This window comes from Daphnia pulex, chromosome 11 (assembly GCF_021134715.1).
Source record: "Daphnia pulex isolate KAP4 chromosome 11, ASM2113471v1".
Lineage (NCBI taxonomy): Eukaryota > Metazoa > Arthropoda > Branchiopoda > Diplostraca > Daphniidae > Daphnia > Daphnia pulex.
The window spans coordinates 5,563,701-5,585,918 of record NC_060027.1 but is presented as its reverse complement, the minus strand read 5'-3'; the positions used below and the strand labels follow the sequence as shown (position 1 = coordinate 5,585,918).

Below are 22,218 nucleotides of genomic sequence, written 5' to 3'. Positions count from 1 at the left end.
AGACAACAACACCAGGCAGGAAAGGTATCTTTTGGCAACAGAGAAACTCCTGAAGAGCAACGAGCTCGATTGCAAACCCAGGCATTACGGATGAGAATTCTGCGGCAAGATGAATCTGAAGAGGAGGGATTAGCTAGGCTTCGAGATCAAGCCTTGAGGCAAAAAGCTCTGGGGTACAAAGAATCAGAAGCAGAAAAATCAGCTAGACTTCTGGAACAGTCATTACGGCAAAAAGCTCTACGGAACGAGGAATCAGAAGTAAAAAAATCAGCTAGGCTACGCGAACAGGCTCTGCGGCAAAGTTCTCTGCGCAACGAGGAATCGAAAGCAAAGAAATTAGCTAGGTTACGCGAACAGGCTCTGCGGCAAAGTTATCTGCGCAACGAGGAATTGGAAGCCGAAAAAGTAGCTAGGCTGCGCGAACAGTCTCTACGGCAAAGATGTCTTCGGAATGAAGAAATTGAAGTTGAAAAGCGGGCTCGACTTCAGGATAATTTAGTCCGTCAGGAAGATTTACGCGACAACGAATCTGAAGACAGTCATTTTTCTCGACTTCAGGATCAGTCATCATGCCAGGAAGTTGTACGTGGAAGGGAAACTGCAGAAGAAAGAATAGATCGCGCTATCTCTGATAGATTTTGTTATCAAGTCAATGTGTTCGACGAAATTGAGCAGGAAGGTCGCGTTGATCACCCCGAGTACATGGCTGATTACAGAGCGACAGAGAATAGAGAAGAAGCTGCTGCGCGGCGTGAAGAGAATCGGTGTCGTATGGAGTTACGGCGCGAACTTGAAGAGCAACGAGAGTGGGAAGACGAAGAATTGCGAGCTAGGAATGCACTTGATCATGGCGAAATTGTTCCAATTGAAAATGAAGAAGACGAAGCTCTTCGTTTGCAGTTGATGACTGAATTTGACCGGCGTGGAAATCCAAGAACTCATCGGCAGGCTTGAAAAGAAATCGTGGTAGAGGACCGCGTTCATTGCATGACTGCGGAGATTTGACCAAGATTTGCTCGGAATTTGATGCCAAACATTTCGCGAAAGAAATGCCGAAAGACAAGAAGTTCCAGCAATGCTGCGCAAAGGTCAATGTCATTATTCCTCCTGCTAAGCAGTGTCCAGAACCATTGGCAAGCCTCTTGCAAAACCGGCACCCGAAATCGAAACATTTCATGAAGCAGATTCGAAATTACAACAGCGCCCATGCTTTCGCCGCTATGGGACCTAATTATTCACAGCCGCAAGGTCGCGGCCCGTACTGTGTACGCATCCATGTTCCATGGTCAGATTTACCACCAAACTACTCCTCTCGGTCAGACGGCAAATCCCAAATACTCTGATTTGTTTTTTTTTAATTCTGCCTAGGCTACTGATTTCAGGGCAAATATCGAAATGAATTCGGGTTGTTGTAGAACTTTGATGGAAGAGCTGGGCGCTATGCTTCGAGAAAATAATCCTTACGCCTTGACCTACAAGATGATGCGTCAGGTCTTTGAGAAGAATACGTTCGACGTCAAGCTGAAAATCTACCTCACTACACTGTCGGCATGATCATCACTTGCGATAGAAGAAATTTCGACCAACGAAGATACAACTGTCCAACGGTCAACGAAATTGCTGTGGTTTTTAAAAGCACTGACGGTGAACCACCAGCCTACAGAGATATTCGTGGCCATCTCTACATTCCCGTCAGAGGCCGACGATTCATCCAGATTGACACAAAAAAGGTTATGTGTGATCCGATGTGTTACCTACTTTTATTCCCCAACGGTGACGACGGTTGGCATCCCCACATGACTTATACCACTACCAGACGGAGAGAGAGAGATGAAGAGGCAGCAATGGCCATGATTGTTGAAGAAGATGAAGAGGAGCAGATTGATCCCTTGTGGCCCAACCCCAGAGTTTTAATTCGTGATGGAATGGCCGCAGCAGATGGCAATGATGTGATTGACAATGAGCCAGGTGAAGAAGAAGAACCAGAAGCAAACGAAGAGAACGACGATCGACCACCGAACAGAAACAGAGGCTCACGCACAAGAGTGACTCATGCCGAGTTCTACAGTTCGCGCATGTCAGTTCGCGGTGATTTCAATAACGTTTTGGCTGGGGGTGCCGTCACTCAGATGTATTTTGTCGATTCTTACGTCAAGGTCGAGGGGGAACGCTCAGATTGGCTCAGACGAAACCAGGCAGAGCTGCATGTTGAGCGCTACTGTGGACTGATGGATTACATCAACAATCGAGCGGAGAGAGCAAATTTGGAAGTTGGCTCGATGTTCATTCTCCCTTCGTCTTTTATTGGCAGTCCTCGAGCCATGAAACAAAATTACCCAGACGCTATGGCAATTTGTGGAAAATTTGGCAAACCGACTTTATTTGTGACGTTTACCTGCAATCCCAAGTGGAGGGAAATTGTTGCTAATATCCCAAACTACTTGACGGCTTTCGATCGTCCCGATATGATCGCGAGAGTATTCCACTTGAAGAAGAAAGAGTTGGTCGACGACATCGAGAAAAAGCAAGTATTGGGTTTCACCGCGGCCAGATTCGAAGTCATCGAATTTCAGAAACGCGGACTGCCTCATTGCCACATGCTGGTGTGGGTCGACAGCCGCGACGCTCCTTCGACACCAGAGGATATGGATAAGACCATCTGCGCTGGAATTCCCGACAAGACACTCTATCCAAGACTTTACGACTCTGTTATGGCTCACATGATTCACGGTCCGTGTGGAGCCATCAACAAAACTCACCCTGCATGGATAAAGAGGGCTGCTGTAAAAAGTTCCCCAAAGACTTCAACGAAGAGACTATGATAAATGACAACGGCTATCCGACGTATAGAAGAAGAAACACTGGTGTTGTGCATCGTTTGAAAAGGGGGAACTCTTTTCTCACTTTGAAGTGGACAACCGATTGGTTGTTCCTTATAACCCTTGGTTGCTACTGAAATATGATTGTCACATCAACATCGAGTATTATTCCAATATGACAACTGTCAAGTACATCTTCAAGTATGTGTAAAAAGGTCACGACTGCAGCAACATTGAATCGAAAACTGGAACGCATCAGCAGCTTGGAGCAGTAAACGAGCAAGTTTTTTTTGGACGAAATCTCCACCTTTACGGACACCCGTTACGTCAGCGCGCCAGAAGCTACCCATAGAATCTTCAAGTTTCCTCTCAGCGATCGTTCTCATACCATCACCCGACTAGCCGTGCATCTGCCTCTTGAACAGTCCGTCTTTTTCCAACCGGACAACGAGGAACAAGCAGTCATCAATGCCGCGACCAAGGAAACGACGTCAACTGCTTGGTTCATCTTGAATCGGGATAATGAAGAAGCGAGACAGTTATTTTATCGATAAATTGTCCATCGTTTCTGTTTCGTTAGGTCGGGTGGTCGTAATTATTGGAAACCTCGAAGACGAAATATTAAAATCATAGGCCGCTTATATACCGTGGGCGTTCGTCAAGTTGAGCGATACTGCCTTCGCTTGCTCCTCATCAACGTCAGAGGATCAATCAGCTTTGAAGATATCCGCACGGTCAACAGTGTCCTTCTACCGACGTTTAAATCAGCCGCTTCTGCTTTGAATTTGCTGGAGGACGACAACGTTTGGGAGAAGACTTTGGACGATGCCACCGCTTTTGAAATGCCGGAGCGATTGAGACAGCTCTTTGTCGATGTCTGCCTCTTATGCAATCCCAACGACGCTCTTCATCTCTTTGATCGGTCTCTGCCCCACCTCATGGAAGATTTCATTCGAACTGGTAACGATGCGGAAGTCGCCAAAAACTTGACTTTGAAATGGATTCAAGACAAGTTGATTCTCCACAATAGACAAATGGAAGAACTATCTTTGCCTGTTCCTGACTTTCAGCTTATTCGCCAGATTATTGAAGCTCAACCTTAAGAGAATACTGCAATTACCAGGATAGAAAAGAGACGATTGGGTGAACTGATGGTTACTCAATTGAACGAAGGTCAACGAGCCGCCTATGATCAAATCATGGCTGCCGTCAACGACAACAACAACTCAGTTCCCCATCAGTATTTTTTGGATGGGCCTGGAGGTACTGGCAAGACCTTTTTGTACAACACTGTGATCACCGTTCTGCAAGGCCAAGGGAAGACAGTCATCGCCGTCGCTTCTACCGGCATCGCTTCTACGTTGTTGATTGACGGCACAACGTACCATTCCCAATTTAAGATCTACCCTCCAATTACCGAAGTTACCAGATCGAAAATTGTAGATGGCAGCCCTCTCGCTAATTTGATTTCAAGTGCCAATCTCATCATTTCCGGCGAAGCCACCATGAAGACAAATCACGCTCTCGACGCTTTTAATTTCCTCTTTCAAAAATTGGAAAAGAAAAATTTACCTCATGGTGGAATAGTCCTTCTTCTTGGTGGTGACTTTCGTCAATGTTTACCAGTCGTCCGACATGGAAACAGGGGGAAGGTGGTGGAAGCTACAATCCGAAATAACGCAACGTGGCCTCTGTTTCGTCATCTTCGTCTAACCCAGAATATGCGTACCGTGGCCGGCAATCAAGACTACGCTGACTGGCTTATTCAGCTTGTAAACGGTACTCTGCCAACGATTATAAGACTTAACAATCCCGATCTCATCGAAATTCCTGCCGAGTTTCTTGACCTTGGACGGAATTTGATTGAGCATGTTTTTGGTGTTGCTGCTCTGCTTTTGGATCCCGAGGTCTCTCAGCAGATTTGCAGTCGAGCCATTCTCTGTCCAAAGAACGTTGATTGCTTACGGATCAACAATCAGATCATCAAAGACATGCCTGGAATAGTGCATCAGTACAAAAGCATCGATAAGATTGACTCGGACGATCCCGAAGAAATTGCCAATTATCCAACCAAGATTCTCAACACCTTTAACGTGTCCGGAATTCCCACTCATGTGCTCAAGTTGAAAGTGGGAGCCATCATCAGAGCACTCAGAGAAAATCTGATCGTTGCAGATATAGCTGCCGGCAATAACAAGGGTCACACGGTTTACATCCCGCGAATGACGCTGTCGCCCACCGATTCCGATCTTCCTGTCATCCTCAAGAGACTCCAATTTCCTGTGCTGTTGGCATTTGCCATAACCATCACCAAGTCACAGGGCCAGACTTTTGATCGTGTCGGCATTTTCCTCCATGAGCCTGTCTTTTCTCACGGTCATCTGTATGTGGCTTTTTCACGTGCAACATCGAAAGAAGGTTCAGAAACAATTATTATAGATTTTTGTTTACTTCTTTTACTTAATAGTATGTTTTACATTTTTGTTTTTTTTTTATCGGGGAAAAACCCACAGGTGTGAAAGTCGAAATATCTGAATCTGCAAAGCAAGGACGGCTTTTGAGAAATCACCTGACAGCCACTGAAGAGGAAAAAGAAAAAGTATTCACCGTCAATATTCTTTACAAAGAAGTCCTTTTGTAAACACATCATCATCACACAGTTAAACGACTTAATCCTTTATACCATTTGTCCGTAGTCAACCCCTGAAAACCTTCTTGGATCCCTTTTTCCTTTCTTTTCCTTTCTTTCCCAACTTTTCAAACCCAAGAGGAACTAAATTCCGCCTCGGCCTACGGGCCAAAAAATGGAGCACAGACATGGCAATGGGGGTAGTTCCCATGTGCGCTCAACCGTGAATTAATAATATTAAAGTATATCAATAAATACCAAAAATAATAAAAACAAAAACAAATTTCCAAATTTTCGCCAATGGAAAATATTTTAACAGTGTTTTACAAACACAATATATCAGCAAATGGTGTACTGGTTAGCGTACTTGCTTAGGGACAGTAATGGTTAAGGTTCAAGTATGGCTGATAACTGTTATTTTTTTTATATTCTTCGGATATCCAAGCTGATAGATTTCAAAGTATCGCACTTATAATCGTGATGCCAAGTATTATTTCGCCGTTTATGAACGCTATAGCCACTACACATTTTTTTTATTTATCTGTTAATTAAACATCGATTTATTGAAACGACCATTCGCAAAATAATTCACCCGCTTTGCTCATGCCGGGCGATTAATACAACCTTAGAATAAACCTTAAAAATTGTCCGATAAACAGTCCAACAGATTTGATCAGATCGAGCGATGAGTGACATCACTGAAAAAAGTTTACGCGTTGATGGTTCAAACCCACAGTCAGCTAATATCTTTCTGATGTAAGAATAGCAGGAGTAGCGACCAAATTATGTTTAGCGATCGGTAGCGATTTTAAAAAATGTCTTCAAATCCAAGGACTTTAATTTTACTCAAGCTGGGCGATATCCATGACAATATGTAAGTATGCGCTATGCAACTGGTCACGTCGGGACTTTAGTATCATCACCGTTGTTGGTGTAGTAGTTAGTGCATTGGGTAGGTAACTCTAAGGTTAGTGGTTCAAACCCACTTTCGGCAAAGAACTGTGTAATGATGCAAATATTTTCAATATCTAATAATTCAAAAACCGATTCAAATAAATCGATTTTGCTCATGATGTGTTGTTACCATGAAGATGTGTAAGTATGCGCTAACCTCCTGGTCACGTTGTGACTTAACATTAATCTCCGCTGTTGGTGTAGTGGTTATAGCATTGTAATAGTAATGCAAAGGTTGGTATAGATGTTTCAAACCCACCCTCAAACTATGTAATGAAGCAAATAGTCTCACAATTGACTAGTTTTAATACTGATGCCGACTAATCGATTTTGCTCACGCTGGGCGATAGCAATGACTATGTGTGAGTATGTGCTGTCCACTCGGTGACGTCGGGACTGTTGACTTCTTATCGCACCGCTGTTGGTGTAATGGTTATAACATTGGATTCGTAATACAAAGGTTGGTGGTTCAAAACCATTTTGGGCATGAATAAATTAGTATAATATAGAGGAATTCTGATACCATTGTCAATAAAACACTTTTGCTCTCGCTGGGGGACGGATATTACAAAGTTAAGTATGCGCTATCCATTTGGTCACGTCGGAAATTCATCATAAACACTGCTGTTTGTTGTAGTGGTTATAGATTTGGATAAGTAAGTAAATAGTCGATGGTTCAAATCCACTTTCAGGCATATAACAATCGAATGTAAATAGTTCCCAAAACGATGAATTTTTACACTGAAGTAAATAAATCGATATTGTCTTGCTGGGCGATGTCACTGACAATGTAGAAGTATGAACTACGCGTTAGGTATGGTCGAGACTTGCATCTAAACACCGCTGTTGGTGTAGTGGTTGTAGCATTGGATTGGTAACTCAAAGGATGGTGGTTTAAACAGACTCTCGGCAAACAAGTGTCTGATGAAGCAAATAGATTCAATAGCGATAAACACAAACTCCGATGTAATTTAAACGCTTGGCCAAGGTTCCGTCCGAGGGAATCCGTAATGTTGCCGCTATCCTTCGCCGCACCACCTTGATCCCTTCGGCTCCTAGCGATTCTTAATTCGGGCACTGACGAAACTTACTAGCGCAAAGTCGCCGTACAGCAAATTGAAATATTCGTCCTGGAAAGGTCCCAACTCGAAAAGCGCTCTGATATAAGCCGTCGCGGGCGGGTTCCACATTTTTTCTGGAGGTCTTACAGGCAGCGCTCCGGGGAGAACGGGGTCAACTTGACCACGGGTCATATTGAACAAATACACTAAATAATACATGTTATGAAAAAAAAAAGATTTTTTTTTTTTAATTTTTGTATAGACTTTAATGTTTAACGTTCTAGAAAAAATATTGATTAAAATCGAATCATTATTGTTCTAGTTATCGCATAATTAAAAAAATTGACCCCGTTTGATGTAATATTCTTTCCTATTAATCTAAGCATTTTTAAAGTGAAAAACACTACAAATGAAAAAAATAATGACACGTGAAATAGCCCATTCATTTCTTTGATGATTGATAAAAAAATTAAATTGTAATGCCTTTCCAGTGTTAAGTTATTAACGAAACACTAAATAGCACCGGTTTGGGTCATTTGTTGCTTTGAGATAGTGATAGAGAAATGTTTAATGTAATACGATACAAGTTCACCAAGTGGTAGTACTGGTCGATTTTCTGTAATTTAAAAAGATGTGACAATACGGAAATGATGACGCTAACTTACGTTAAGCGATGGTGGTATAGTGGTTAGCATAGTTGCCTTCCAAGCAATTGACCCGAGTCCTATTCTCGGCCATCACAGTTTAGCTAATATTGCTATTTCTTAGCAGACTAGTCAACCTACGGAATTGAAGTCAATTTACACATATGTTACTCTTTAGGTAAAATATAGTTGTTCGTTTCTTTTTCGTTCACACATGAATTATTGACATAGATGTCATTTCTTATTCCTTGGCGATATTTCTTGCAAAGAAACCATTTTATGAAGGAGTCTCGATGGAAACATGCCGATTTACTTAGGATATGCAATGTACTAGAAAGATTTTGACTCGTAAGTTTGTAAGTTAAGCCGATTGCAAAATTTTCTGGAAACGCAGAAACTGTTTGCCAGATGTATTTGACAAAAATGGCCAAAACTTGCAAAATTGTCCAGTTCCTCATTTCCACTACCGGGAATTGAACCCGGGCCTCCTGAGTGAGAGCCAGGTATCCTAGCCACTAGACAATATGGGATGAAATCGCTTGAAAAATACATATTCCATATCAATACAACATAATACAATTGTTGTCCTGGTATAAACAGCCTAGGGCAAGGAACTCTTGAATGAGTTAGAAGATTTTAAATCCCACATCTGTAATGCAAAGGAATTTAGCTACATCTGATGAGGTCAGGATGGCCGAGCGGTCTAAGGCACCAGACTGAAGAAAATACATATTCAAAAAAAAATACATATTCAAACGCAATACAACGTAATACAATTGTTGTCCTGGTATAAATCGCCTAGGGCAAGGAACTCTTGAATGAGTTAGAAGAGTTTTAATGCCACATTTGTAGGGCAAAAGAATTTAGGTATATCTGATGTGGTCAGGATGGCCGAGCGGTCTAAGGCGCCAGACTCAAGGATATAATCCTTGCTTCAATAAAAGAAGTTGCAGTATTCTGGTCTTCAATGAAGGCGTGGGTTCAAATCCCACTGCTGACAAACATTTAATTATCTGAATATACGTGATCATCGCATTGCAACATAATTAGAGAGGTTGCTTTGATATAGTGATAGAGAATGCTTAATGTACCACGATACAAGGTCACCAAGTGGTAATACTGGTCGATTTTCTGTAATTTAAAAAGATGTGACAATACGGAAATGATGAAGCTAATGTAAGTCAAGCGATGGTAGTATAGTGGTTAGCATAGTTGCCTTCCAAGCAATTGACCCGTGTTCGACTCTTGACCATCGCAGTTTAGCAATCTTGCTATTTCTTAGCAGACTAGTCAACCTACGGAATTGAAGTCAATTTACACAAATGTTACTCTTTAGGTAAAATATAGTTGTTCGTTTCTTTTTCGTTCGAACATGAAATATTGACATAGATGTCATTTCTTATTCCTTGGCGATATTTCTTGCAAAGAAACCATTTTATGGAGGAGTCTCGATGGAAACATGCCGATTTACTTAGGATATCCAATGTACTAGAAAGATTTTGACTCGTAAGTATGTAAGTTAAGCCGATTGCAAAATTTTCTGGAAACGCAGAAACTGTTTGCCAGATGTATTTGACGAAAATGGCCAAAACTTGCAAAATTGTCCAGTCCCTCATTTCCACTACCGGGAATTGAACCCGGGCCTCCTGAGTGAGAGCCAGGTATCCTAGCCACTAGACAATATGGGATGATATCACTTGAAAAATACATATCCCATATCAATACAACATAATACAATTGTTGTCCTGGTATAAACAGCCTAGGGCAAGGAACTCTTGAATGAGTTAGAAGATTTTAAATCCCACATCTGTAATGCAAAGGAATTTAGCTACATCTGATGAGGTCAGGATGGCCGAGCGGTCTAAGGCACCAGACTCAAGAAAATACATATTAAAAAAAAATACATATTCAAACGCAATACAACGTAATACAATTGTTGTCCTGGTATAAATCGCCTAGGGCAAGGAACTCTTGAATGAGTTAGAAGAGTTTAAATGCCACATTTTTAGGGAAAAAGAATTTAGGTATATCTGATGTGGTCAGAATGGCCGAGCGGTCTAAGGCGCCAGACTCAAGGACATAATCCTTGCTTCAATAAAAGAAGTTGCAGTATTCTTGTCTTCAATGAAGGCGTGGGTTCAAATCCCACTCCTGACAAACATATAATTATCTGAATATACATGATCATCGCATTGCAACATAATTAGAGAGGTTGCTTTGATATAGTGATAGAGAATGCTTAATGTACCACGATACAAGGTCCCCAAGTGGTAATACTGGTCGATTTTCTGTAATTTAAAAAGATGTGACAATACGGAAATTATGACGCTAACTTACGTCTAGCGATAGTGGTATAGTGGTTAGCATACTTGCCTTCCAAGCAATTGACCCGAGTTGGATTCTCGGCCATCGCAGTTTAGCAATCTTGCTATTTCTTAGCAGACTAGTCAACCTACGGTTTTGAAGTCAATTTACACAAATTTTACTCTTTAGGTAAAATATAGTTGTTCATTTCTTTTTCGTTCACACATGAATAATTGACATAGATGTCATTTCTTATTCCTTGGTGAATTTTTTTGCAAAGAAACTATTTTTTGAAGGAGTCTCGATGGAAACATGCCGATGTACTTAGTATATCCAATGTACTAGAAAGATTTTGGCTCGTATGTATGTAAGTTAAGCCGATTACAATAGTTCTGGAAACGCAGAAACTGTTTGCCAGATGTATTTGACAAAAATGGCCAAAACTTGCAAAATTGTCCAGTTCCTCTTTTCCCATACCGGGAATTGAACCCGGGCCTCCTGGGTGAGAGCCAGGTATCCTAACCACTAGACAATATGGGATGAAATCGCTTGAAAAATACATATTCCAAATCAATACAACATAATACAATTGTTGTCCTGGTATAAACAGCCTAGGGCAAGGAACTCTTGAATGAGATAGAAGAGTTGAAATCCCACATCTGTAATGCAAAGGAATTTAGCTAGATCTGATGAGGTCAGGATGGCCGAGCGGTCTAAGGCACCAGACTCAAAAAAATACATATTAAAACAAATACATATTCAAACGCAATACAACGTAATACAATTGTTGTCCTGGTATAAATCGCCGAAATATATAAATTGAAATAGGGCAAGGAACTCCTGAATGATTTAGAAGAGTTTTAATGCCACATTTGTAGAGCAAAAGAATTTAGGTGTATCTGATGTGGTCAGGATGGCCGAGCGGTCTAAGGCGCCAGACTCAAGGACATAATCCTTGCTTCAATAAAAGAAGTTGCAGTATTCTGGTCTTCAATGAAGGCGTGGGTTCAAATCCCACTCCTGACAAAAATATAATTATCTGAATACGCATGATCATCGCATTGCAACATAATTAGAGAGGTTGCTTTGATATAGTGATAGAGAATACTTAATGTACCACGATACAAGGTCACCAAGTGGTAATACTGGTCGATTTTCTGTAATTTAAAAAGATGTGACAATACGGAAATGATGACGTTAACTTACGTCAAGCGATGGTGGTATAGTGGTTAGCATAGTTGCCTTCCAAGCAATTGACCCGAGTTCGATTCTCGGCCATCGCAGTTTAGCAATCTGGCTAATTCCTAGCAGACTAATCAACCTACGCAATTGAAGTCAATTTACACAAATGTTACTCTTTAGGTAAAATATTGTTGTTCATTTCTTTTTCGTTCACACATGAATAATTGACATAGATGTCATTTCTTATTCCTTGGCGATATTTCTTGCAAAGAAACCATTTTATGAAGGAGTCTCGATGGAAACATGCCGATGTACTTAGTATATCCAATGTACTAGAAATATTTTGGCTCGTAAGTATGTAAGTTAAGCCGATTGCAATAGTTCTGGAAACGCAGGAACTGTTTGCTAGATGTATTTGACAAAAATGGCCAAAACTTGCAAAATTGTCCAGTTCCTTTATTCCCATACCGGGAATTGAATCCGGGCCTCCTGGGTGAGAGCCAGGTATCCTAACTACTAGACAATATGGGATGAAATCGCTTGAAAAATACATATTGCAAATCAATACAACATAATACAATTGTTGTCCTGGTATAAACAGCCTAGGGCAAGGAACTCTTGAATGAGTTAGAAGAGTTTAAATCCCACATCAGTAATGCAAAGGAATTTAGCTAGATCTGATGAGGTCAGGATGGCCGAGCGGTCTAAGGCACCAGACTCAAAAAAATACATATTCAAAAAAAATACATATTCAAACGCAATACAACGTAATACAATTGTTGTCCTGGTATAAATCGCCTAGGGCAAGGAACTCTTGAATGAGTTAGAAGAGTTTTAATGCCACATTTGTAGGGAAAAAGAATTTAGGTATATCTGATTTGGTCAGGATGGCCGAGCGGTCTAAGGCGCCAGACTCAAGGACATAATCCTTGCTTCAATAAAAGAAGTTGCAGTATTCTGGTCTTCAATGAAGGCGTGGGTTCAAATCCCACTCCTGACAAACATATAATTATCTGAATATACATGATCATCGCATTGCAACATAATTAGAGAGGTTGCTTTGATATAGTGATAGAGAATGCTTAATGTACCACGATACAAGGTCACCAAGTGGTAATACTGGTCGATTTTCTGTAATTTAAAAAGATGTGACAATACGGAAATCATGACGCTAACTTACGTCAAGCGATAGTGGTATAGTGGTTAGCATAGTTGCCTTCCAAGCAATTGACCAGAGTTGGATTCTCGGCCATCGCAGTTTAGCAATCTTGCTATTTCTTAGCAGACTAGTCAACCTACGGAATTGAAGTCAATTTACACAAATTTTACTCTTTAGGTAAAATATAGTTGTTCATTTCTTTTTCGTTCACACATGAATAATTGACATAGATGTCATTTCTTATTCCTTGGCGAATTTTTTTGCAAAGAAACTATTTTTTGAAGGAGTCTCGATGGAAACATGCCGATGTACTTAGTATATCCAATGTACTAGAAAGATTTTGGCTCGTATGTATGTAAGTTAAGCCGATTGCAATAGTTCTGGAAACGCAGAAACTGTTTGCCAGATATATTTGACAAAAATGGCCAAAACTTGCAAAATTGTCCAGTTCCTCTTTTCCCATACCGGGAATTGAACTCGGGACTCCTCGGTGAGAGCCAGGTATTCTAACCACTAGACAATATGGGATGAAATCATTTGAAAAATACATATTCCAAATCAATACAACATAATACAATTGTTGTCCTGGTATAAACAGCCTAGGGCAAGGAACTCTTGAATGAGTTAGAAGAGTTTAAATCCCACATCTGTAATGCAAAGGAATTTAGCTAGATCTGATGAGGTCAGGATGGCCGAGCGGTCTAAGGCGCCAGACTCAAGGACATAATCCTTGCTTCAATAAAATAAGTTGCAGTAGTCTGGTCTTCAATGAAGGCGTGGGTTCAAATCCCACTCCTGACAAACATATAATTATTTGAATACACATGATCATCGCATTGCAACATAATTAGAGAGGTTCCCTACTAACACGGCCCATCCTCTTTATGTAAGATGTAGATAAATATGGGATGGATTGTTCCATTCATTCACGCCGCACACCAAGTCTACAATTCTACACGGTACAGAATAGAGCGTGGAATTGACAAAGTTTGCCTACGCAAACACAACTGTCAAGATCGTTTGGCTCCCCTCCGGAAGTTTCAATGTCTATGCTAATCGTCAGGTTTCGTTTGGCTCTCGGCAACAGCGGGAGTTTTACAATTCAATAGCATATGGCGTGCATATCAATTTCCAGGTTCCCTTTGTTGACCAAAACGCCATAAATCACAAAATAGATGGGGACGAACAAGTCACGCGTCGATACTTCAAAAAAAGATTTCACGATTTTGAGTTTGGTTTAACCTGTTTTCTTCAAAATGCTGAAAAAGGCTCTCGATGCACATAACCCGGCGAGCCGTAAAAATGTTTTCGAATAGTCAAATCAGACCGTTTTCCTGTTATCCCACATTGAGATATCCGCCGTGACGGTGCATATGCTACTTTATCCTGACCGAAAAGTTTAGAGGAAAAAAGAAACACATCGAAATGGCTCCAGAGTAAAAGTGTGATGGGCGGAACCTTTCAAATCACGAGTTAGATTTATCGTATCTTTTAATGCCCCGAGTCGGGATGCCTGTTCTGATGTGTTTCGATCCGGAAAGTCTGTAAAAGACGAGCGGCTCGATCTCTGAGTATCTCGAGGGTATCAAAAGAGTCACTGACCGCGGTAGCATTTTTTTACCTGCCAGCCAGAATAAATCATTTGAAGGGGGAAAAAAAACACCCAAAAATATTTCGGTAATTTGATATCCTGATATGTTAATCTCTACGTCATTCTATTTAGTTTTAGACTGGAATGGAGAGGAGGATTGGATCGCTGTTATTGGTTTTGTCCATTGGATGCCTGGTTGCGGCCGGTGGCGTAACGGCCCAGTGCCCGTGGTCACGTAATGTCCCAGGGCTGCACGGTTCCTGCGCTTGCTCGTACAACTTGGCGCAAGAATTGACGCTACAGTGTGGCCAAGTCAATTTCACATTGCTAATGGAGGCGTTAAACGATCACGCTCAAAGTCAGATCATCGACTTGTTCTATGTGCACAACAGTACCGTGACAGATCTGCAAGACAACTTCCTCAGTCTACTCACTGTCCACAACGTTCAAATGTCCCGCTGTCAAATTCGCAACATCGAGCCGCGGGCTTTCGTTGGCCAGGAAACGACGTTAAAAAATCTCAACTTGCAAGACAATCTCCTGACGGTTGTGCCAACTGAATCCTTACGACCGCTCAAAGTGTTGGCACTGCTGGACCTGTCTGGCAACCGGATAAGCCATTTGCCTGATGACGCCTTTGGTCCGCTCAAATTGAACACGCTTAAACTGGCTGACAATGGAAATATGACGTTATCATCGCATTCGTTCCGGGGACTGGAACGCACCCTCAAAAACTTGAACCTGAAAGGAACACGACAGCGTGAAGTACCTGCCGAAGCCGTTCGTTCTCTGAGCGCTTTGGCTTTCCTCGATCTGGCTCAAAACGGAATCCGCAGTTTAAGTGGTGGGCTCTTTCGACATCTGGACTCATTAACGGCTCTCAACATGGAGCGTAATTCTCTTTCGACGATCGAACCGGACGCATTCATCGGCGTCAACGACACACTCAGCTCCCTCAGTCTGTTGAACAATCTCATTACCGAATTTCCAACTCAAGGCTTGGCCCCTCTCACGCAACTCAGGGTAAGCAAATCACTATTGACTCTATTTAATTAAAAAAAAAAAAAAAAATATGGTTGGAAAACGCAAATCGATTGAGAAATAATCAACGGGCGGTTATTTCAAACAACCAATTTCCGTTTTTCAAAAATGTGACACCTTGTAACCTCATGACACGCGACCTATTTATGGGTCGCCTCTCGACACATAATTTAAAAATGATAACATATTAATTGTCCCAATGGCAGTATTCCCTCCAGACACATTACCATCGTTAAATATGGGGGTTTTCCTTTCCTAATTGGGCCATCCAACATTTGAGGTCAAGACACATTCAAAAAGACAATTGTGCTCCTCTTTGTCCCCGATTTCACTGTACGTATAATAATTGCTCCATTGCAAACGATACAGCTAGAGGCATTGGCTCTTGCCTAATTTATGGCTGTGCCTGTGAGCGCTTCTGGCAAAAAAAAATAATAAATATATTTTTTTCGTTACGGACGATAATCCGAAACGGTCAACGAGCGCGTGAGCTGGAATCTTGGCCAAGCAAACCGTTCATAAAAAACTAAAAATGCACAGCAAAGACTAACAAATTGTCGAGCGTATTTTAAGCGTGAACGCGAAAAGAGATAAACAAATCGAAAATAGCCGACAGATGGAAGGACCTGCTGGGCATTCAAAAATTGCTGTCGGTCAGGAGTTATTCATCCCGACGACGACAACACAAAACCTTATTAGTAGCTATGTTATTAAGTTTATTGTTTTTCATTGTGGTATTTTTGCATCGCAAACAGGTGCTAGACGTGGGGTTTAATTTGATGAACGTCCTACCCGACGATGCTTTCTCTCCGGCTGCGATGCTCACCCTGCTGGCCCTCGACGGAAACCCACTGGCTACTTTACCACGAAAAGCCTTTGCTCACTTGAATGGGACGTTACGTGGTCTCAGTCTGGGCGGCAGATTCCTCGAATGCGATTGTCGACTTCGCTGGGTCGCCGAATGGATTCGCGACACTGACTTGCAGGTTACCAGCCGTGAACGTAGTCCACAATTTTGCGGAAGCCCGCCCGATTTCCGCACTCGCAGTTTCTACCAACTCGGTCCCGATGGTAAAAAAAAAACCCTCGATTTTTCTGACCCACTCAGTATTCGTTTTGATGAATCTTTTTATAGAATTGAAATGCGTGGAAGACGTCATCAAAGAAGACAAATTCACACCAATGGTTCCACCGTCGACCACCATCACCGCAATGGTCGGTGTGCGTAGCAGCAGCACTATTCGGACTACTACCACGAATCGTGTGATAGATGATCAATACGAAGAAGACGTTGAAAGAATGATTCCATCGCCGCCACCAACACCGACACAACAACCCCCGCGTCGACAACAGATGCAACCACAGCCATCATTATCTCGTCCATCTACAGAAGCAGGCCCTCCTCCACGGCTCACTTCACCATCGCCAGCAACTCACAGGTAGCAAATTCATCTTCTGCCTGTCCCGCACGAACCAATTCTAAAATCTATATATGGCTACAGGAATAGTTATACGAGGACAACGCCAGCTTCTACCAATACCAACAAACTTGTTCGGGGAGGAGCTGGTGGATCGCGAACAAGACCTTACGGTCCGGGCGGAAGGCCTAATTTGATCACGGGGAATAGCAACGGCTACGCAGGTGATGTCCACTCATCAGGAAACCATCTGGACGGTATTGCTTCTTCGATTGCGGCAGAACGAGAGGTTATCGTCAAAGACGCTTATCGTCAAGACACTTCCGTCGTCATCCAATGGGACTCTGAAGCCAACAACATTCTCGGCTTCCGAGTGGTCTATCGTCTTTTTGGCGATGCTAATTTTCAACCTGGGCCGCCTCTTGACCCATCTGAACGAGAATTCAAAATTAAGAATGTTCCCGCTCAGGTAAATTTTCAATAAAGATCAAATAAAACCATCAATAAGTAGCCGAAATTAATCAATATTGAAAAAAAATGGTTACAGGAGAGTTTGGTGGTTTGCGTCGTTTCACTGGAAGAAAGCAACGTCACACCGGAAACTGTCCCATTCCCACAATGCCGAGAAATCCGCACTGAACCGCAAGCAGCTTCGCACATGGACAAGATCATCATCGCTGCAAGCGCTGCCATTTGCGGAACGGTTGTCATAGCTGTCGTCATTTTCATTTGTTGCAATCGCAAGAGATCGCAGAAAAATGAAAAATTAAGACTAAACAACGTCTTGGCAGCTGGTACGAACGGTGGGCATCACAACGGAATTAGCACGACGGCTACTTCCCTGGCCGGTTCGCAAGTTCAATCCCCACTGGCCAATATGGGAAATATGGGACTAGGACAACTTGGCGGAAGTAGCAAAGATTGGGATCAACTATCCATGTACAGTTCACGAAGTATACCTCGAGCCAGGATGTACCACAGCGACCGTCCAGGTAATATTACAATCGTCAAGTAAAAAGTTCATTCAATTCTCATTGAGAAAATCTCCCAAAATTCTCAAAGGTTCCGTAATGGGATCAGTCAATGGTGGGTTTATTGCCGATGACGCCCGTTCGCATGTTTCCGGCTATTCGATGAACAAATCGGCCAATGGCGGAGTCAACTTACTTCGTTCGAGATCACTGATCGACGGCCCAACGCAACGAAGTGTTTCGGCCATGTCCGGCAGAGGCCCTTCATACCTTCCACCTGGACTACACCACGGAATGAGCGGAGCAATGGGTCACCATTTGAGCGCAATGGGATTAGGTCCCCTCGGCATGGCCGGAATGGGCGGAAGTATGAATGCAATGGCTGGATTACCAACTTTATCTGGAATGGGACTATCAAGAGCAGGTAGAAACGGATGTAGTGGCAAAGCTTCCAAGACGACGGACCAAAACGGACATAACAAAAGACACCACAGCAAAAGTAAAACTCAAAAATCCGCAAACTCCACCCTACCCACCAGTCAAACGGACAACGCAACGAACGAAGCCCTGACAACTAGTACTACGACCCTTATTCCAGCCGAATCCTTGCCCGCTTCTTCCACTGAAACACTTTCATCAACTCAAGCTTAAACCTTGCTACCCATTAATCTTTAAATACTAAACATTTACCACAACTTGACTTGATGGTGTACATATGACGGGCGATGGATTAAAAAAAAAAAAAAAAATCTTGACGGATTCATGACCAACCACGATGGACATTTGACACTTACTCTACCTATATTGTATAGATACATATTTATAATAATAATCACAAAAATTAGATCTCCGCGCATCACATCATTCTTTGGCGGATTTACGGATGAGCGAACTGGCGGCGGCAGCAGCAGCTGTCAACGGACGGGCATCTCGTGCTAGCCGGGCATCAACCAGAGCGGGAAGTCAATACTCGAGTCGGCGTTCGGAACAATTACGACGCCGAGCTGCCCATCTTCAGCAAAACGGACAGGATTCGTCGGATCAACAACATCAACAACAGCAGACGACAGGGGATGAAAGTAGCTGGGAAACGGACCGCGAACCAACCGGAAGCAGCAGTACAAGCGGACTGCTGGCCGGCCGCCGGCCACATCAACCCATGAATGGCATGCATTCTCAGCAACAAAGACACAGCAGCCAACACAGATTGCGGCCTGGGTCGTCAGTTCGTTCCGGCGAGACTGAAAACTGGACCGACCACGACATGGATATTTACATGGCTCACAACACTATGCGCAATGACCTGGTGCGTCTCTGAAAGTGAAATGCGGAGTTTCTTTTTTTCTTGTTCTTTCGAGTTTCAATTAACCATTGTCTGTGACGTGTTTCTAACATGTAGAAAGCGAGTTGCTTGGTCAAACGCTTTATAACATTTCTAACTTGTTTTGGAGGATTTGTCGATACTCGATTTTGTTTCGTTTGTTATTTTGTTGTTTAAAACGTGGACTTACCCCGGAATGGTATAGCCATGTTCCCAGCGATAGCGCAGTTCTAGAACGATCTCGTGCCACCAATGGGCTACACCCTCGATCCCGTTGAGGTGTGTCATTGTGTAGACGGCAGTGGTGGCCAGCCGCCACACCAAACTGTCCACTGGAGACGTCTTGAAGGCCGAGAAACTTTCCTTTATTCATACAAAAAATCATTGATTATCACACCCCACTTACCATTAAAGTTCGTTAAACTTCGTCATACCTTCCATTTAATGTCCAAAGAGGCAGAACAGTCGGACTGAAACTCTTCAGGATACGGATGAGTTTGAATCTGTTACATTTTTTGTTTTGATTTTTTGGAAAATAAAAAGCATTAAAAGCTATTTCCTAGTGAATCTTGATTCAAAAAAAAATTGTTGTACCTCTAAATCTCCTTCAGCGTCCGGAAACAGAAAATTGAGAAGATTCACCAACATATTTTCGGGAATCGGTCCACCAGTTTGAGCTTTTTTACTAGCAAAAGGCAATCTTTTAGAGGACAATATCCCATAACCTGTTCGTTCTTTAGTTAAGGCTCCTAGAGCACGCTCATATTCCGGACTGTCTGTAGAAACCGTTTTGATTGAAATGAGCAATTCCGATTGTTGGTTGAATTATAAAATTTACCTGGACTTTGAAGAACCGTGTAGTTTTTGCCAAGAAGTTGTTCAGTAGATTCCTTTGAACCGCACAAATCTAGGAATGAACAAAGGCTCTTGATGAGTAATGACGGCACTTTATCGTTCAACACAAGGCGAACAATCCATAGAGGCGCTTCAATGGGAACCAAGTCCGTGTACACTTCACTGTCAACCACTACATCTTCGTTCAGATTGTTATTCCAAACTGCAGAAACCAGAATTTCCCTGTAAATAAATAAAAGAAAATTGAAATGAATTAAAAATTCTTTCATCTTGTTCAGTAACTTACTTTATGGGATCCTTAATTGCACCAAAACCAAGTTGGCTAAGAGTGGCGTTTCCTACCACTCCTCCTTTAGATTCAAAATCTGGCGGTTGTTGAGGCCAGTTATCCCATCCAGCATTTCGTATATCGATTAAAGAATAAGTTAAACACACCGAACACTCTACAGGGTTGATTGAACTACTTCCAATCTTTTCCTTGAAAAGCTCAATTAGTCCTATATACAAAAACATCGAAAAAGACGATTAATATTTTTCAGATAGGAATATTTCGGGAGTAAACCAACCTGACAAGTGTTTACAAGTTGGGGGGATACGTTTGAGATGAACCATTTGAAAGTCCGTTCGAAGATTTTTAGATTCAAATGTTCCTTGATAAAGTTGCTGCGACTTGGAATGTAACTGAACAAAAACCGGAACTCGACTGTTTTATTGGGCAATCAAAATACGTTAATAAATAAGTAAACAGTAAAAAGAATTCTAAATCAATGGTATACCTTTGAACGTTATTAACTGCGATGGTAACGGAGCTTAGGAGGAGATTGATTCGGTCTTCTGAAGTCAACATTTCATTGCCCGCTGGAGACATAATAACAAAATCAGCGAGCCCGTAAAATTTTGCGAGCGAATGGCATTTGTTGAAAGGAAAGTCATGGTTTTTGTCCATTAAAGATTCAAACACTTGGCAGCCTTTTTTTTCTACAACCGATTCGCTTCTTTTTCCTTTTTCAGCAGATTCTTCTACCCAATGGTGTGTTAATATGAAAGGATGTCCTGTAATGTTTTTAATGTGTATGTGTAATTAGAAATATATTTTTTGTGTCACTTTAATATTTACAACCTGCGAAGCTGATGTCTTCAGATGAGGATTTCCATTCTCCATTTAGACCTAGAAAAACTGTAGTTTCTTCTTCTTTGTCTTTTAGAGATAGTTGCCAAGAGAATAGAATTTCTTCCAATCTTGAAGTAAACACTTCCCACTCGGATGCAGATGTGAAATCAACAATCTCGAATACTTCTTCATCCTGAATAAATGTTATTTATAGTTATACTCCAGTCAATTATTTCAACATGAGTATATTTGACTTTAAAAGAAAGCTAATGTTTGGAACTAGATCAAGGTGAACCCAAAACTTATCGTATGAGTTACAAAAGATGCATTTACATAGGGTTCTTTATTCTTAAGTAAGCTTAAATGTGAAAACATTCTTCTTTTATTTCGTACTAATTTACTAGTTTTATACTAAATGCAAACCAGTGACACATAATGGTGATTTTCAACCATTATATACTCAATAAAATAACTAACGTAGCTATAACTGCCTTTTGACATTAGCAGCAGTTTGAATCTTCTATAAGGGTCAAGTTTTACTGAAATTAGTTACCTCTTGATCCATGTTTGTTTTACTGAAATGCTTCGTTCCTTTGGAAAACTTAGTGCAGCCCAGCCAGCTAGAACTTGTGTTGTTTTTGTTGACAAAAAATCAAGTGATGCGAACGCCATCTTCCAACGGAAAGCCAATCACAAAAAGTGGGCGTTTGTGGTGCTCTCTGGTGGTTAAAACTTGAGTATGGAACGGCTTCGCTTGAAAAAATGACGCGGACTAAAAAAGAAAAAGTTATGCCTGAATCCTGATGTTAAAAATAAAACAACATGAAAAACAAAACCCAATATTAAGTTTAAGTCTAGAACTATTTCTTGCTGGGTGGGAAAAAAGAAAAAAATGATTGTGGCAAGTCAGAATATAATCTCCCATGCCACTTTGGTGCGTCGTTTGTGAAAACCGATAAAGGTCAGCCAAGCTCAACGAAGCCGAGCTCTCCTCAAGTCAAAAAGACACACACACACACACAGCTATCGAGATAAAGTGTATAGTATATTATATGTAGTAGGAAGGCGCGTTGTTTAAACATGGAGAGCGTAAGAGTATGTTTATTCAAAAACAAGACTGTTAACAGAGTGATAAGTGGTTTGTGTTCCGTTTCGTAT

The 22,218-nt window shown here is 41.7% G+C and overlaps 3 protein-coding genes and 4 non-coding genes across 7 annotated transcripts; 5 read left to right on the top strand and 2 right to left on the bottom strand.

Moving 5' to 3' along the window:
• The first annotated feature begins 3,970 nt into the window (after positions 1 to 3,970).
• Positions 3,971 to 5,460, top strand: LOC124207650 (ATP-dependent DNA helicase pfh1-like). Its single transcript, XM_046605221.1, has 2 exons — positions 3,971 to 5,237; positions 5,333 to 5,460. Exons 1-2 carry the CDS (start codon positions 3,971 to 3,973, stop codon positions 5,458 to 5,460), a joined length of 1,395 nt encoding a protein of 464 aa, XP_046461177.1.
• Positions 5,461 to 10,879: 5,419 nt separating this feature from the next.
• On the bottom strand, positions 10,880 to 10,951 carry Trnae-cuc. The gene has a single exon. It is a non-coding gene; the product is annotated as a tRNA-Glu (tRNA).
• A 367-nt stretch (positions 10,952 to 11,318) lies between these two features.
• Trnal-caa lies at positions 11,319 to 11,437 on the top strand. Its single transcript has 2 exons — positions 11,319 to 11,356; positions 11,393 to 11,437. It is a non-coding gene; the product is annotated as a tRNA-Leu (tRNA).
• A 185-nt stretch (positions 11,438 to 11,622) lies between these two features.
• Trnag-ucc lies at positions 11,623 to 11,694 on the top strand. The gene has a single exon. It is a non-coding gene; the product is annotated as a tRNA-Gly (tRNA).
• Positions 11,695 to 12,474: 780 nt separating this feature from the next.
• Positions 12,475 to 12,593, top strand: Trnal-caa. The gene is made up of 2 exons: positions 12,475 to 12,512; positions 12,549 to 12,593. It is a non-coding gene; the product is annotated as a tRNA-Leu (tRNA).
• A 1,894-nt stretch (positions 12,594 to 14,487) lies between these two features.
• Positions 14,488 to 19,649, top strand: LOC124207605. The gene is made up of 7 exons (XM_046605149.1): positions 14,488 to 15,366; positions 16,140 to 16,455; positions 16,520 to 16,823; positions 16,887 to 17,271; positions 17,350 to 17,794; positions 17,865 to 18,197; positions 18,619 to 19,649. Exons 1-7 carry the CDS (start codon positions 14,488 to 14,490, stop codon positions 19,089 to 19,091), a joined length of 3,135 nt encoding a protein of 1,044 aa, XP_046461105.1. The 3' UTR covers positions 19,092 to 19,649.
• Positions 19,281 to 21,827, bottom strand: LOC124207607 (rab3 GTPase-activating protein catalytic subunit-like). The gene is made up of 9 exons (XM_046605152.1): positions 21,614 to 21,827; positions 21,070 to 21,253; positions 20,726 to 21,002; positions 20,516 to 20,652; positions 20,236 to 20,446; positions 19,933 to 20,171; positions 19,689 to 19,870; positions 19,529 to 19,597; positions 19,281 to 19,457 (listed from the first exon to the last, which is right to left on the bottom strand). The coding sequence occupies exons 1-9, from the start codon at positions 21,623 to 21,625 to the stop codon at positions 19,281 to 19,283; spliced, it is 1,488 nt and encodes a 495-aa protein (XP_046461108.1). The 5' UTR covers positions 21,626 to 21,827.
• Between the last annotated feature and the right edge of the window lie 391 nt (positions 21,828 to 22,218).

What these genes read in the sequence shown, in the direction of transcription:
- LOC124207650 (XM_046605221.1), top strand. Translation starts at nt 3,971, where the DNA reads ATGGTTACTCAATTGAACGAAGGTCAACGAGCCGCCTATGATCAAATC. An exon ending in ACGTGCAACATCGAAAGAAG is followed by an intron (nt 5,238 to 5,332) that starts GTTCAGAAACAA and finishes AAAAACCCACAG; the next exon opens with GTGTGAAAGTCGAAATATCT.
- LOC124207605 (XM_046605149.1), top strand. Translation starts at nt 14,488, where the DNA reads ATGGAGAGGAGGATTGGATCGCTGTTATTGGTTTTGTCCATTGGATGC. An exon ending in CTACCAACTCGGTCCCGATG is followed by an intron (nt 16,456 to 16,519) that starts GTAAAAAAAAAA and finishes ATCTTTTTATAG; the next exon opens with AATTGAAATGCGTGGAAGAC. An exon ending in TTAAGAATGTTCCCGCTCAG is followed by an intron (nt 17,272 to 17,349) that starts GTAAATTTTCAA and finishes AAATGGTTACAG; the next exon opens with GAGAGTTTGGTGGTTTGCGT.
- LOC124207607 (XM_046605152.1), bottom strand. An exon ending in GCAGTTAATAACGTTCAAAG is followed by an intron (nt 20,653 to 20,725) that starts GTATACCATTGA and finishes CCAATAAAACAG; the next exon opens with TCGAGTTCCGGTTTTTGTTC. An exon ending in AACTTGTAAACACTTGTCAG is followed by an intron (nt 20,447 to 20,515) that starts GTTGGTTTACTC and finishes TTTTGTATATAG; the next exon opens with GACTAATTGAGCTTTTCAAG.